A 16,474-nucleotide genomic window follows, 5' to 3' on the forward strand; every position below is an offset into this window, starting at 1 on the left:
ATTGTCATTCCTTTGTAGTTGAAATCTAATTTTAAGACCATACAAAACTTTATCATAATCACAAAATCCAAATATACCTTTCAGAGGTACTGCTACGGTAAAACTATTCTCTGCTTTTGTATCATCATTATACATTGACTTCCTTTGACTATAACCAGGGTCAGCATTTGTTCCCATTGACATATCAGGAATAAAACCTTCAACAGCTCCCTTACCCATTCTATCACTAAACGAATATAGTGTAAATTTCATCATTTCAGATGTAGCAGAGACATAATCAACCGCTTCAACCTCTTGTGTTCCAATATACAGGCGAACACTATCAAACATTTTCCAGAAGAAATCATTTACGAGTGTAACATTAGTATTATTCGCAGCCTTAGTGAATTTAAATTTACACAGCAAGAAACTATCAGCGAGGTTCATGTAAGTTTGTTGCTTATTTATTTCAAAACTTTTTGTTCCATTTGAATTCCAGTCTGTTCCTGTTATAGCATTTACCTTAAAATAGTCTTCCTTTTTAGTGGAGTTTGAAATGGTAATCGTATCATCCAAATCATCGATACTATCAATCGCTTCCATACTTGTATTTATATAGTATTAAAATTGTTGAAACCCTGACCCAAGTATTTTAATGATTTTTTGTCGTTCTTGTGAAGATAGTTGAGTTTTACCTTTTTTAATTTCTTTGATTGCTTGTAATTTATGAGACTACTTTTGAGCATCTTTTATACTCTTTATAGCTCCCGCAACTGAGCCCACGGCAGAAGCAGTTGAACCAATTAGGTCTTTATGTTTAAGGATGGTTGAACCAATACCCATTAGAGTATCAATTATCCCATCTCCTTTATTTCTAAATTGATGTCCCACACCCCGTTGTCTCTTTGGTTTATAGTATCCTCTACCAAGAAACATACCTTCACCCTTATAGTATGGTGAAAGGAACATCCCATCCCCTGTAATTATTTTATATTTTCCCAACTCGTGTTTTCTCACAATAACCATTATTTATTTATCAAAAAAAACTTCCCTGATGGATATAATTTCTTCATTAAAGGAGATCATACGATTATCTTGATCGGTTATCCTAAAATTTACTCTGTTTATGGTTTTTCCTGACACAGGTAAATAGACAAGATTTTTTGGTTCCATATTGAATTTATAACCAATCGGTGTTGAGTATGCGCTGAATGAAAATATTGTATTTGTTCTTATTCCATCGTTATAAGCACCATCAATCAAATCACAATGAATTTATACTGAATTTATACCGGAGGATATTTGAATGACATTATCACTGTAAAACGTCCCGTTAGTTTCAATCTTTTTTGAAGAGAAACCAAATAGCTCTCTGAACGAATTTTCAATCATGAAATCAACTTTATAATTATTTTTAAGTTTAATAGTTGATTTTGAAGTGTGTTTTTGAATATCTATTACAATATTTTTTGGTTCATCACCTTTTTCTTTCATAAGGCGAGAGACTTCTGAAGATATTTGAGAAATCTCGTAAGCTCCGGGTGAAACGGTTATAGTTTTATATCCACATCCTGGATTATAACTAAACTTGTTGTTTTTCTCTGTGATATTAAAAAGGGCATTGTTAGTCTCCATTGACAACAAAGAAGCCTCATATTCTTTTGTGGGGTCAAGTTGTAGTGGGTAAGGGAATGAAGCTGTGTAATCACTCGTTGTGAAATTAAAACTAAGAATTGTGCTTCTCATCTTATTTAATATCTAATAAAATATCTTTGTATTGACATTTATTAATTATTTTCATAATCATCAACTGATCTAAAATGGCTGAGGATTCATTAAAACAATTGTTGTTTCCAGCCTTCTTACTACCTAACAACAATAATAGCCTATTAACTAATTGTGATGGGTCATTTGGAAGAAAACTAACACCTGAACCAAGCTTACTTAAAGCATCAATAATATGTTTCTCCTTCTCATTCTTCTTCCTTTTACCAGCAACAGAAACTCCATAATCAAGTGCATTTAGCAACTCAATATACTCTCTATCTTCCTCTCTTTCCATATCAAGTGGTTCATCAAAATATTTTGAACCGCTGAATCCGGAGTTTGTTAGAAGAAACATTAATCTTGGAGTTAATTGAACATTTGGTTGAGCAGAACTTAAGAACACCAATTTGTCATTAAATATCAATAACTTTTCTTTCACAAGATAGAACTGTGCTGGTTCTTCTGTTGGAATGAGACCAGCTCTGGTTTTTGAATCCGCTGAATATTCATTGTTTTGTAGAGCTTCCACAACATAATTAGGGGGCTGATTTACCTCCTCCAGTTTCCGAAATAAGCCTTCATCATCATATTCTAATTCTCCAAGTTCTTGCTCTGTCATTTGACTAAAATCTTTGAGCATTTGAAGTTTTTTCGGAGTAAATTCTACCGTGGGAACTGTAGGTGAAATCGTTTGTTGAGTTTTTAAAAGTGGTTTTAAAAATTTCTCTTGTTTTCTTTCAAAGGCTTCTTCACCAGTTAGTTTCTGTCTCCGTTTCTTCTTTATCTCTTCCTGTTGCTTTACAACTTTTGAAACCAACTCTTGATGTTCTTTAAACTTTCTTGCCCTTTCTTCAGTATTAATCTTCTGTATTTATTTATTGAAAAATATCATTTAATGAATTGTAAAGGTTAATGGGAAAATTTTCCTTTTCTTCGTCATTATAGTAAATGTGTTGAAATATATCCTTTTCTTTAAATATTTCATCAAATTCTTTATTGGTATTAATACGAGTTGTTATTTCTTCTTCACTAATACTTGTATCTCTGCTTTTCATACGTTTGCGTTGTCTCCTCATCGATATCAAAACCGAATGATAAAATCTTAACTCCATCACCACACAAATGTTTAATAATTTGTCTCATTCCTTCAGGATTAGTTTCTAAAATCCCAAGACCATTAGATTTTACTTTATTTAACTCACTCTTACAATGTGAATATTTTGTAGAACCAAGAGAGACCTCCTCAAATATTTGATCTTTGTTCCTCAATCGCATATGTTCCTCCATTGAAATGTAGTAATAATCTTTCCCTTCTACTTCTCCTGGTCGCATTGCTCTGGTCGTAGTACCTACAAAACGAATCATCGGGTGTTTTTTTTTTAAACTTGCAATCTTTTCATTTTTACTATTCAAGAGTTTAGATTTATGAAAGTTCTTTCCTGAAGCAGATTTACCCACAAGATTAATAATAATTGTTGTCATTTATGTGTGTAAAATATCAGTTAGTATCTCATCTTGTTTCACAACAATATATTTATATTTTTCAATCGTGTGTTTCATATAATTTTCAAATTCTTTTTTACTACATAACGTAGAGCAATTATCTCTCCAAAAATTATTTACATCTATTGAATTTAATTTAAATAAAATAAAAGTATTAGCATTGTTTCTTATTGAGCGCCGAGGGAGTTGAAAATATGACTGACTGAGATAAATACAATTACAAGAAGAATGTCTCCCTCTTGTATAGTAGCTATCCATTACTGTTTGGTTTCTCTCATTAACACAATCATCAAAGATGACGAGGTTCTTTTTTGATTTATCTAAATCTTGAGGTGAAGGTATATCATCCGTATTATCACTGAGAATACAAGTTATGGGTTTTGGTTTCGATTTTGATTTCTGTGTATCACAAAATAATTGTATTATATCTTCAATATTATAATCATTTAGTTTGTTTTGAAGTTTAAATAAACCGACAATGTCTTTCTTTTTAAGACCCGCATTAAAACCCTGTGAGAGTAGTTGATACTCGGGTTGAAAACTTGACTTTGTAAAAATTATTAAATTATCATAATCTAAAAAATTAGGACCAAGGAGCATCTTTAAAAGTAAACAGGTTTTTCCACATCCGCTTGAACCAACTATTAGACATCTCAATGAATTTGGAATGTTTTTATGGTTATTAAATTTTATCTTATTTTCCCAAACGGGTAAAAAATCATTCATTTATATATTTGGAAAACAAGTCATCTAACTTTTTTGGAGCTATTTTAGAAACTCTATATTTTATCCTGAGTTCGGGTTTAATTTAAAAATAATTCATTATTTTATTTATATAGTATCTTGTATTAACATTTCCATTAAAATTATTTTGAATAATAAATATCATTAAACCCTTATACATTTCCTCAATACAAATAGTCTCTTCCCTTGAAAGAAATGTTGTATTATCATCACAATACTTAACATTCATCTCTCTTATTAATCTTGTAAAGTAATTCATTTTTGGTTGTAATTTAAAAGAGTTATATATATATATTTTTTTTATTATCATTAATTAAAATTAAATCACAGAAAATACATTGTTTATATGAACCCTCATTATTAAGCCCTATTCTATCACAAGCCGGACAATTCTCTAATTTATCATATGGAGAGTCTGGAAATTCTAAATATCCTTCAGAACTTATCATATTTATGTGGTAAATTTTTACTTAAACTAAACGCAAGTTTATTCATTAATAAATACAATGTTTCAAAGCACAAAAGACAAATTTCAATCAATCTCTACTTCGGTGGAAGATATAGAAAAATATGTCAAAGATGTTAAATTGAACAAAGATAAATATGGAATTTTTTGGGTAAAACCAGTTATGGAAAATAACATGAGCCCCTCTATTTCATTGAAAGGAAGAGCTCTAACTATACCTGGAAAGACATCCATTAAAGTAAATCTAACAAAAGTTTCTCCTCTACTCCTGCCAATTTATTCAAAGCTTGAAAAAGTGATCGATCTCGATACTTTGAAAAAGAATGATAAGACCATCAACAATACTCGTGGAGAAATTTGTATTTACTTTAATAATCCAAAGGGTGAAGATCTAAGTAAAATGAATGATGTTAATATTTCTGGTGAAATGTCATTTCGTTCTATGATAGTTATAGATTATTTAAAGATAACTTTTGATATTAAAAATGTCGAGATTGAATCTGTTAATGAAAGAAAGTATATAGATATTGATGGGAATATTTTTCCTGCTAATTAAATATGAGTCATTACAGCAGTGAAGATTTTACTATTTTATTGAACTCGGACGATAGTGATGATAGTATTTCATTGAACTCGGACGATGGTGATGATAGTATTTCATTGAACTCAGATGATAGTTATGATGCTAATAGTTTGTGCTCAAATGATAGTTATGAGAGTAGCTTTATTGATGACTCTGAGTATGATTCTGAGTATTCATGTGATAGTTATGACTCAGATAATTCTGAGTGAAAAAGTGTTATAGTTTAAGTATAGTTTCATATATAAAAAGGCTGTAAAAAGGCACTTTCTTCTATAAGTGTTTTACTTTAAGCACAGTTTCATCTTTAAAAAAGCCTCTAAAAAGGTGTTTTACTTGAAGTATAATTTTGCTATATAAATCTATCTATAATTCCAGCAATCTCTGTGTGTATGTTTGTATGTTTGTATGTTTGTATGTATGTTTGTCTGTGACCGCTGTTTCTCGACAACTACCGGTCCGATATACTTGAAACTTGCCAGGTATATTGCTGGGGACCCGAGGATGTGCCTTTTCAAGGTTTTAAATTAATCGCAGAAGTAGTTACCGAGCTATGTCCAAAAAACGATTCAACCAATCAGAGAGCAGCGAGCTATCACGTGTGCCGAACGTGGCGAACAGACTCTGCCTCGGATGGCACATTTGAGAGCGTATTCATTTATTTCCCGTCGGCAAACTATGTTGGCGCTATGTTGGCGTTAAACTATGTTTTAAAACTAATTAAAACTAATTTGCGATTCTTTCGCTTTGCGATGCGATTTGCGATTGCGTTAAACTCGCTCGGGCGTTAAACTATGTTTTAAAACTAATTAAAACTAATTTGCGATTCTTTCGCTTTCCTGCGCATTTGTGCACGCTATGGCGATTTCTTTACCAAACTCCGCAAGCCGTTAGCTTTGGACCAAACCATTTCATGTAAATAGAGGGGGGGGGGATTGTCACCGTACTCGCAAGCCGTTCGCTTTGGACCAAACCATTTCATGTAAATAGAGGGGGGGGATTGTCACCGTACTCGCAAGCCGTTCGCTTTGGACCAAACCATTTCATGTAAATAGAGGGGGGGGGATATACTTTTAGATATATATATAGTACGGGCATGCCCTAGTATGATCAAAGCAACGTATTGCGACGTTTGTGAACAAGAATATAAACAATACAAAATACACCTTAAAACTAACAAACACACATTTAATCTACTTCACCTACTAGCTCCTATTCAGAAGGAAACAAAACACTGTTCTGTCTGTCATTAAAATATCCTCAAGAAAGGCTTCGAAATACATCTTAAAACAAATCTACATTTATCAAATTTTATCACAACTAAAAACTCTGATGGCGCATTCAAAGGACATATTAAAATAAGAGTCTTTAACTTCAAACCTCCTGAACCAGAGTCTATAGTTGATGCTGTAGAAATAGTTAAACCTGCTGTTCAAACGTTGATTGAAAAAACACTAAAAGAAATGAAACCACTTAAATTTTATGTGGGAGTAAAATTAGAAATGACAAAGGACGAAGGAGTTATAGATACACCATACATGAGAACTGAGCCACACTTTATATCTTCATATCAATATTTTAAAACATCAGGAGTCTATGATGAACTTATTAAACAAGAGCAAGATGTGGATAATTCAATCGTAGGAAGTGGCTTCAATAAAGGAAAAATTATTTACATAGACATTCATATTCTTAAATCAGATCCTCTAAAAGCTTCTTCTTACATTGATTTACCCAACAACAACAACACAACAACATGCATTTTAAGGCCATGTTCCCTGCTAGAGCGGGGGTTAGCCTTGCGGTCCCCATGACAATCTTCTCCATTTTGCCCTATTTTCTGCATCTCTCCTTGTTAATCCCCTTGCCCGCATTTCTTCTTCCACCATCTTTAGCCAAGTCTTTCTCGGTCTTCCCCGTCCTCTACTTCCTTCTACATGAACTTCCATCACTCTTCTCAACCAGTCACTTTCATCCTTCCTCAATACATGACCAAACCATCTCAACCTGTTCCTCTTCACAGCATCAACCACAGGCAATATTCCCATCATCTTTCGCAATTCATCATTTGTCTTCCTCTCTCTCAACGATACTCCGCACATCCATCGAACCATTCGCATTTCCACCCTTTCCAGCCTTCGTTGCTGCTCTACGTTCATTACCCATGTCTCGCTCCCATAAATCATAACACTTCTCACACATGCAGCATACACCTTTCCCTTCAGCTTCGGCGACACTCTCCTCCTCATCAGCACGCCACTCAGTTCCCGAAACTTCTTCCATGCACATCTCACTCGAGCAACCGTTGCTGACTCTGATCCACCTTCTCCATTCAGCATGTCTCCGAGGTAGCAAAATGTTTTCACACCTTCCAGCTTCATGCCGTCTCCAAGATCCAACTCAACATTTCCTCCATCTGCAGCTCCCTCTGTGCACACCTTACATTTGAATGTAGCTGCCACACTGGTTAATGACCCTCTCAGACCACTACATTTTTGATGAACCCACTCAGCGCACATTGTACATTGAATGGAGTTCACTCCGACACCCTTCCTGCACACAGCACACGGCCACTTCCCAGTTCTTTCCACCTCACCACATGCTTTACCACTTGCCATCACCTTTGTCTTTCCGATATTCACCTTCAGACCTTTTGTCTCCATACATTCCTTCCACTTGTTCATCTTTTCCTTCAGTCCATCCATACTTTCCGCAATCAACACCAGATCATCTGCATACAACAACTCCCACGGTAAACCCTCCTTTACGGTCTGAGCCAGCACCTCCATCACAGCTACAAATAGTAGTGGACTTAGTACCGACCCCTGATGCACTCCCACCTTCACCTCAAACTCACCACTGTTCCCGTCCTTCGTCCTTACAGCTGTGCGTGCTCTTTTGTACATTGCCATCACTACTCTGATCAACCATTCCTCCACTCCTAACTTCCTCAATGCCCATGTCAATACTTTGCGTGGAACCCTATCGAATGCTTTCTCCAGATCAACAAACCCAAAAAACAACTTCTTCCTCTTATCCATGTACTTCTCCTGCAACTGCCTCACAATGAAAAGTGCATCTGTCATTCCTCTTCCTGGCATAAATCCAAACTGCATTTCGTCGATCTTCACTTTCTTCCTTATCCTCCTCTCCAACACCCTTTCCAATACCTTCATTCCATGCTCCAATAACTTTATCGCTCGGTACGAGCCACACTCCAGAGGGTCACCTTTCCCCTTGTATAGAGGGACGAGGGTACTCGGTTCCCAATCCACTGGAATGCGGCCTTCTTTCACCACCAGATTACAGATCTCTGTCATTCTCTTCACACCCCAACTTCCTGCTGCCTTCAACATATCTCCCACAACTCCCGTCGGCCCTCCTGCTTTTCCACTCTTCATTGCTTTTATCGCTTCCTCAACTTCCTTCTCAGTTATCTTCTCTGCCGGTCCTAAAACTGGGTTACTCTCCATGTTGCCATCCCATTCATTCTCTGTATTCAAGAGCATTTCCATATATCTTTTCCATCTTCCTTTAATTCCATCTGGGTCGACAACGATTTGTCCCACTTCATCCTTCAAGCAACTCACCCCCATCACATCACACCTCTCTTTCGCTAACTGCTTTGCAATCCTGAATACTGCTTTCTGACCCTCTTCCGAATCCAAGCGTTCTCCGAACATTTTCCTACATGCCTCCTGCGCCTTTGCTACCTCTTTCTTTGCAGCCTTCCTGGCTGCCTTATAACTTTCATGCTCTGCTGTTTCTGCTCCCGTACCCTTCGCCTTCTGCCACTCTTTGAACTTCTTCCTCTTCTCGTCAATCCTCCCTCCAACCTCAACATCCCACCACCATGTTTCCGAGTGCCTTGGTGGTCCTTTTGTCCATCCACATACCTCACCAACGGCTCCCAACAGACTAGCTTTCACTGACATCCAACCACTTTCAAGCTCAACCACATCATCCTCTAACCTACTCAGCCTCTCTTTCAATGCCTCCCTTACTGTCACCTCTTTCAACCTCCACACCTTCATTCTCGGTTGGTACTTCACCCGCCGAGCTCTCCTCGCACCTTTCACCCTTATGTCGCAGACAACCAAGTGGTGCTGTGAAACAGCCTCCTCCCCCGGGATCACCTTTGTGTCCCGCAGGTGCCCCCTATCTCGCCGACGCACCATCAGGTAGTCAACGGTTGTCGTCGACCCACCTGACGTGTATGTAACAAGCTTATTGTCCTCTTTCTGGAACTGAGTATTACAAATCAACAAATCAGCTCCATCAGCAAACTCCAAAATCCTTTCACCTTCTCCATTTCTCACACCATATCCGTAACCCCCATGAACTCCCTCAAAACCATCCATACTCCTTCCCACATGTCCATTCAGGTCTCCTCCCACCACAACAACTTCCCCATCTTTCACGTTTTCCATCAGCTTCTCTATCGCACACCAGAACTTGTCCTTCTCTTCATCGCTTCGACCAACCTGCGGAGCATATCCCGAGATGACGTTCACCAAGAGCTTTCCAATCATCATTTTCACCATCATCAACCTATCACTCACTCTAGTCACACTCACCACACTGTCTACAAACTCCTCAGAAAACAGGACACCAACACCATTCACGCCCTCCGGGCACCCTTACCCTTACATTGATTTACCCAGTGTTATCAAAAATAGAAAAGCAGTTATCAATATCAAAAATCAAGACAATAAATGTTTTCTCTGGTCTATTCTAGCACACTTACATCCTCCACATTTTCATGATGAAAGAGTATCTCATCTATCTATAATTCCAGTAATCTCTGTACGTTTGTACGTTTGTACGTCTGTACGTCTGTACGTCTGTTTGTCTGTGACCGCTGTTTCTCGACAACCACGGGTCCGATATACTTTTAACTTGCCAGGTATATTGCTGGGGACCCGAGGATGTGCCTTTTCAAGGTTTCATATTAATCGGACAATTACTTACCGAGCTATGTCCAAAAAACGATTCAACCAATCAGAGAGCAGCGAACTATCGCGTGTGCCGAACGTGGCGGACACACTCTGCCTCGGATGGCACATTTGAGAGCGTATTCATTTATTTCACGTTTGCAAACTATGTTGGCGTTAAACTATGTTTTAAAACTAATAAAAACGAATTTGCGATTCATTCGCTTTCCTGCGCGTTTGTGCACGCGATGGCGATTTCTTTACCAAACTCCGGAAGCCGTTCGCTTTGGACCAAACCATTTCATGTAAATAGAGGGGGGGGATATAATTTTAGATATAGATATAGTACGGGCAATGCCCTAGTTATAAAAAATATGAGAATACATTAAATACGAAAGATCTTAAGTTTCCGATGGCTTTAAATGATATTCCTAAATTTGAAAAGATGAATAATTTATCAGTTAATGTTTATGGTCTAACAGAAACAAACAACATTCAGGTTTTAAAGCTTTCTGACAATTGTAAACAAACTCATATTAATCTTCTATATTTTAATTCAGAGGAAAATTCACATTATACATACATCAAAGATATTGCTAAATTAATAAAACCACAAGTATGTAAAAGAACAAATAAAATATATATTTGTTTGCGTTGTCTTAACTTCTTCCATACACAAGAAAGATTAGATAAACATTCAAATTATTGTGGTGAACATAAATCAACGGTAATCAATATGCCTAAAGAAGGCTCAAAGATCACATTCAAAGATGAAAAGAAAAAGATCAAACATCCATTTGTTATATATGCTGATTTTGAAAGTATTCTAGAAAAAATAGATACTGCTTCTCCAGATCCAAAAGAATCATACACAAATAAATATCAAAAACATACTCCTTGCGGTTTTTGTTATTATATCAAATCATCCGTTGGTGATAAATATAACAAGTTAGAGGAGTATAGAGGCTCAAATACCCCAGAGGAGTTTGTGAAACGACTAGAAAAAGACTGTGTCTGATTAACCAAGATAATGAGAGAAACCAATAAACCAATGTCCTTGACGAGTGAACAGAAAAGGGAATTTAGAAAAAACAATGTTTGTCATATTTGTGAGGAAAAAATTGGTGAAGGTCTAAAGGTTAGAGATCATTGTTATCTCACTGGTAAATATAGAGGTCCGGCTCATCAAAGTTGTAATATTAATTATAAACTCCCCTCTTTCATTCCTGTCTTTCTTCATAACAACGCTCATTATGATACGCATCTATTTATTAATAAACTTTCAAAGACATCTGGACACATTTCAGCAATTCCTAACACGGATCAGAAATACAATTCATTCACAAAAACAATTCACACATCTCCTATTACTCATATCAGATTTCTTGATACATTTAAATTCATGGCAAGTCCATTGGCTAACTTGGTTCAAAATCTAAAAGAGTTTCCATGTCTTTCAGAGTATTTTTTAGATAAAGATTTTCTAACACAAAAGGGAATTTACCCCTATGACTAGATGGACTCATTTGAGAGATTCAATGAAACAAAACTTCCTTCAAAAGAAAATTTATATAACAAATTAAACAACAGTCATATATCTGATAAAGATTATGGACACTCACAAAATGTTTGGGAAAAATATAACATCAAGAATCTTGGCGAGCATCACGATTTGTATCTCAAAACTGATGTGCTTTTATTGGCCGATGTATTTGAAGCCTTTAGATCTGTTTGTCGCACTGGATATGGATTGGATCCTGCTCACTACTACACAGCACCTGGATTGGCCTGGAGTGCGATGTAGAAAATGACAAAACAAGTTTGGATTTGATAACCGATGTTGATATGCTTTTGATGATTGAAAAGGCAAAGAGAGGAGGAATTTCACAAGTCTGCTCGAGTAGATACGCAAAAGCAAATAACAAATATCTTCCGAATTATGATTCAACGAAAAAGAGTTCTTACTTGATGTACTATGACGCGAACAACCTGTATGGCTGGGCAATGTCTCAGGCTCTTCCTTATGGAAAACTTAGATGGGTAAAGGAAAAAGACTACAAAAAGGTTTTAGAAGATGTACAGTATGTATCTCTACACAAAAAGAATTGGATGATTCAAAGGTTGGTTATTATTTTGAGGTCGATTTAAAATATCCTGAAGAACTTTATATCAAACATAAAGATCTTCCATTTGCTTGTGAGAAAGTAAGTCCAAAAAAGAATGGTTGAGTGATTATCAACGATCGTTTGATATAGGTGAATCAGCAGAAAAATTACTTACTACATTATATAACAAGAAAAATTATGTTCCACACCAAAGAAATTTGCGACAATATTTATCAAAAGGTCTAAGAGTAGAGAAGATCCATAGGGTTCTAAAGTTCAATCAAAGTCATTGGCTAAAGGAGTACATTGATTTTAATACACAAAGAAGAACAGAGTCAAAAACAGATTTTGAGAAAGACTTTTATAAATTGATGAATAATGCGGTCTTTGATAAGACCATGGAGAACGTGAGGAAAAGACAAAATATCAGACTATCAACATCTTGGGAACAAGCATCAAATTTAATTAATAGACCGAGTTTTATAAGAGCCGAGGTCTTTACTGAGAACTTTTGTGCGATCCATTTGGTTAAAGAGAGTATTGAAATGGACAAACCTATTTATATTGGAACATCAATTCTTGATTTATCAAAGTCATTAATGTATGATTACTTTTATAATAACTTGAGGAAGAAATATCAAAATGATGTTAATCTACTTTATATGGATACAGATAGTTTTATTTTGAAAATTAATACTGATGATGTTTATTCAGACATGAAAAAGGACATTAATATCTATGATACTAGTAATTACAGTCCAGAGAGTGAGTTGTTCTCTTCTAAAAATAAAAAGGTGATTGGAAAGTTCAAGGATGAATTGGGAGGAAATGTTATGAGTGAATTTGTGGGATTGAGGTCCAAGGCTTATGCTTATAAATACATTGTGAATAACGTTGAAAAGACTGATAAGAAGTTAAAAGGTGTAAAGAAAAATGTTATTAAAGAAACAATAAACTTTAAGGATTATTATAACTGTTTAACAACAAAGAAAGAAGAGTTTAGAAAGATTAATGGAATAAGAAGTTATAAACATAAATTATATTCAGAAGAGGTGAATAAGAAAGCATTGGGGGCTTTTGATGATAAGAGGTTTATTTTAGAAAATGGAATTGATAGTTTCCCTTATGGTTATATAAGTGATAAGATAAATAAGTGATAAGATATATATAAGTGATAAGATATAAGTGATAAGATATATATATAAGTGATAAGATATATATAAGTGATAAGCTAAAAAGGGGGTTAGGGATTTTAACGGCCTACCGCCGCCTTTTTTTACTATTATACAAATGATAGAACCAAGTATCAACCAGACTTAAGAGTGGAGGTGTAATCAACCTTGGTATATAAATGGAAAACATAATGATTGTGAAAAATATCAAATAAGACTTATTGAAAAGGCAACTGGTAAAAAAGTTCACAAAACAAATAAGAGAATTAATTTAAATACTGGTGAGTTGGGTGAAAAAGATGGAAATATTTTTGAGTGGACGGAAAACTTTGATGGTTATCAGGAAAATATATACTTTAATTTTAAAATGGTGTGTGGGAGAGGAGGAGGTCAAACAAGAACATTGAGTGAGGTTTACCATTTTATCTTAGCTCAGTAAAAATATCTTGAAAAAGAACCAAACTCAAACCTCTTCTTTAATAATATATTAGATGGTGAAGAGAGTTGGAGGAGAATTAAATTATTTCCTACACATAAACCAATATTTGTAGGATCATTGTTTCAGTGGTCTACTAAACAACAATGATCATTGATAGTAAGAGTAAAAGGCCCATAAGACCAAGGGGGGCAGGAATAGAGGTGTTAAGGGGAAATGAAGAAAAGTGATGGTGAGAGGAAAATTTACATGTAAGTGAATGGAGATTTGGGGCTGTCCCAGGAACAACATTTATCATCTACTTATGACGTTACGCCTACTTTTCCAGATATGAAAATTTTTGAGGTGCCATGGACCTTCCCACTGTAAAATGCAGTAGATTCGTGTTTAACAAAGTAAGGAGCTTCACTCAATTTTCAGTTATTATCTGAAAAGAATAATTACAAATGGGCTATTTTTGTTCTATCAATTTTGTAGTTCAGCGATGCTGCCCAAATGTTTAACACTTGTGTGCTGCTTTCGCAGATTTACCACAAGATGAAAAAATGTAGTAACTAAAAAATGTAACTATAAACTCGAAATGTATCACAAGATGAAACCAAAAACAAAAATATAGTTTTTCAAAGGAAAAATTTGAAAATAAAAACAAGATGCAGCACACAAAGGGTTAATGAGTGTTATTTGATGTGAAATCCTCCACAGACGACGGATTGGATTGGCATCGTAGGTTTACAAGTTTGTATCTTGGAAGATTTTCTTTTTTGAGGAATTGTGCGTCATTCCTACATAGGAAGGCTTCTGACTTCGTGATATATCGTCAATTCAATTTTAAATTTGATATCACATTTCAAATTGGCCACTATTTATTAGATTATATCAAATTCATGAAAATGACAAAAAAACATTATCATCTTCTTCATCGGTACTTCAAAATAATTTTCCCAGAAAATGTCTTTCCGACATTTCAACAGCGATCAACGCCCCTGGCTGGGCCTATCACATTCACTACACAGACAGGTGAGTGGTGTCTCTTTCTTATCCTGTCTCCCTTCTGGTCTGTTCTGTCCATGCATTGCACCATTCCGCTACCGCCTTCCCCAAGGTTTCTGCAGGGAACACATCCACCAGCAACCCCCTTTTGGTGAAACTCCCAAAATACACGAAAACCGTTCACCTTCACTGTTTCATTCTACTTTTTTAAACCACTTGTGGAAACAACTTCCACATTCTCCTCCATCTCATTCTTCCCTCGAAATCTTTAAGACAGCTGTTCATCACAGTCTCAGATCATCCTCCATCCAACCCTGATCTTTTCCACCCCAAGTGACCCCATTCCAAAGCATTCCCTTTTTCCAGGTCATTGTGATTTCCACCCCCCCCCCCCCCACCCCCTCTCACCTCACCTCTTCATCTTTCACACCTTTTCTCTTCCTCTTTCACCTCTTTTCACATCACTCTTTATCTCACCTCACCTCTTTTCGTTTGTTCGTTGATTGGTTTCATCATCCACACTTTTCCCTTCCTCTTGTTCCTGTGTTTCTTTCAACTTTTGTGCAGCTTGTTCACCCCCATATGTCCATGTCCCCTCCCCTTCATCTTTCCATTTTATTCCCTTCCCTTCTGCTCCAGGTCTTTCAGGAGCCTCTATCAAGTATACAAAACAAAGCGCACGAAACAAACACAGATCTTATCAGAAGTGATGTCAATCACACAACTCACCATTCGGCTTGTCACATTGCTCCTCCTCGAGACCAAAGGAGTTCACATCCTCTATTTTTATCTGCAGAACCTCGGGAAATCCTTGCGGCTCCTCAACCTTCATTCCACACACGAGCACTGTCGGCTGTTCCGATTCCGGCAGCACATGACAGGAATCCTTCTCACAGCCAACTTGAGCGTTCATGGTGGGTGAACCTTCAGAGAGGAGGGAAACATACCACTCTTCCTCACGTTTAGTCCACTCTGAGTACCTTGATCTGACAAAGTGGAAATACATGAAGAACATATGCACTTGAGGCCTTATCTTCTGATTCAATCAGTTACAGAACTTTAAACTTTCACCACACATAAGTTAGGCACACCCTGTAACCATAAAAAATATTGCCCGGATGCGGGATGTTCTGCAAATACATCATTTAATGATGTATGAATGAATATTAACTTTCCCCAAATAAGTTATCTCTTAAATCAACACTGCACCGGTGGGCATTATTTAATAACAGAGTGGGGTGTCAGCTCGTGCATGTCGTGCTGGATTTCATTGGTCAAAGCACGAAGTGCACGGTGCACGCACGGGCTAAAAATGTATCACGTGATAAGTGATTACTGAAAATGTGATACGGGTGGACATATATTACATGTTGATGTGAATGTTGATTTGGCCGCATATAAAACATTAAAAAGTTCAGATATTGATATAAAATCTGGGCCTGTTCAGCAATTTTATGATGAAGACATTCAATGGTGAGAAGGCCTCAAACACAAGCACAGGGGATGTGTATGAAGGAGTACTTGTGCTCACAGGTAATCCATGCCACAGGTGTGCTGATATGCAGACAGTTTCCCCACATCAATAACTTTCAGGTCATAAATAAGAAACCACTTTTCATAAAATCGGATGGAACAACAACATTCCTCTGGAACATGTCCGTGGGAATTCAGTTCATGTTCATCACACTGGGAAGTAGGACTGAACCACCTGTATTACAGGTTTCAAAGAAGAGCATTTGTATCATTAGATAGTTTGAACACAAGGAAAGTGAAGTTTCTTTGGAAATACAATGAGCGG

General features: G+C 36.3%; 1 protein-coding gene across 4 annotated transcripts in view; it reads right to left on the reverse strand.

Moving 5' to 3' along the window:
- The window catches only part of LOC137427366 (uncharacterized), a 420,191-nt gene that overhangs the window by 221,000 nt on the left and 182,717 nt on the right, over positions 1-16,474 (reverse strand). The window contains exons 1-2 of one of the 4 annotated variants that reach the window (XM_078778330.1): positions 16,208-16,316; positions 15,406-15,600 (exon numbers count right to left, since the gene is read on the reverse strand). The exons of 2 other annotated variants lie outside the window; for them this stretch is intronic. In XM_078778330.1, coding sequence (XP_078634456.1) covers positions 15,406-15,600; positions 16,208-16,256 — 244 coding nt within the window. In that variant the 5' untranslated portion in view covers positions 16,257-16,316. Of the gene's footprint in view, positions 1-15,405; positions 15,601-16,207; positions 16,317-16,474 lie in introns of those variants that run through there. One more of the 4 variants, XM_078778331.1, reaches the window with a different exon arrangement.

This window comes from Myxine glutinosa, chromosome 5, assembly GCF_964187855.1.
Source record: "Myxine glutinosa chromosome 5, kmMyxGlut1.1, whole genome shotgun sequence".
NCBI classification, from domain to species: domain Eukaryota; kingdom Metazoa; phylum Chordata; class Myxini; order Myxiniformes; family Myxinidae; genus Myxine; species Myxine glutinosa.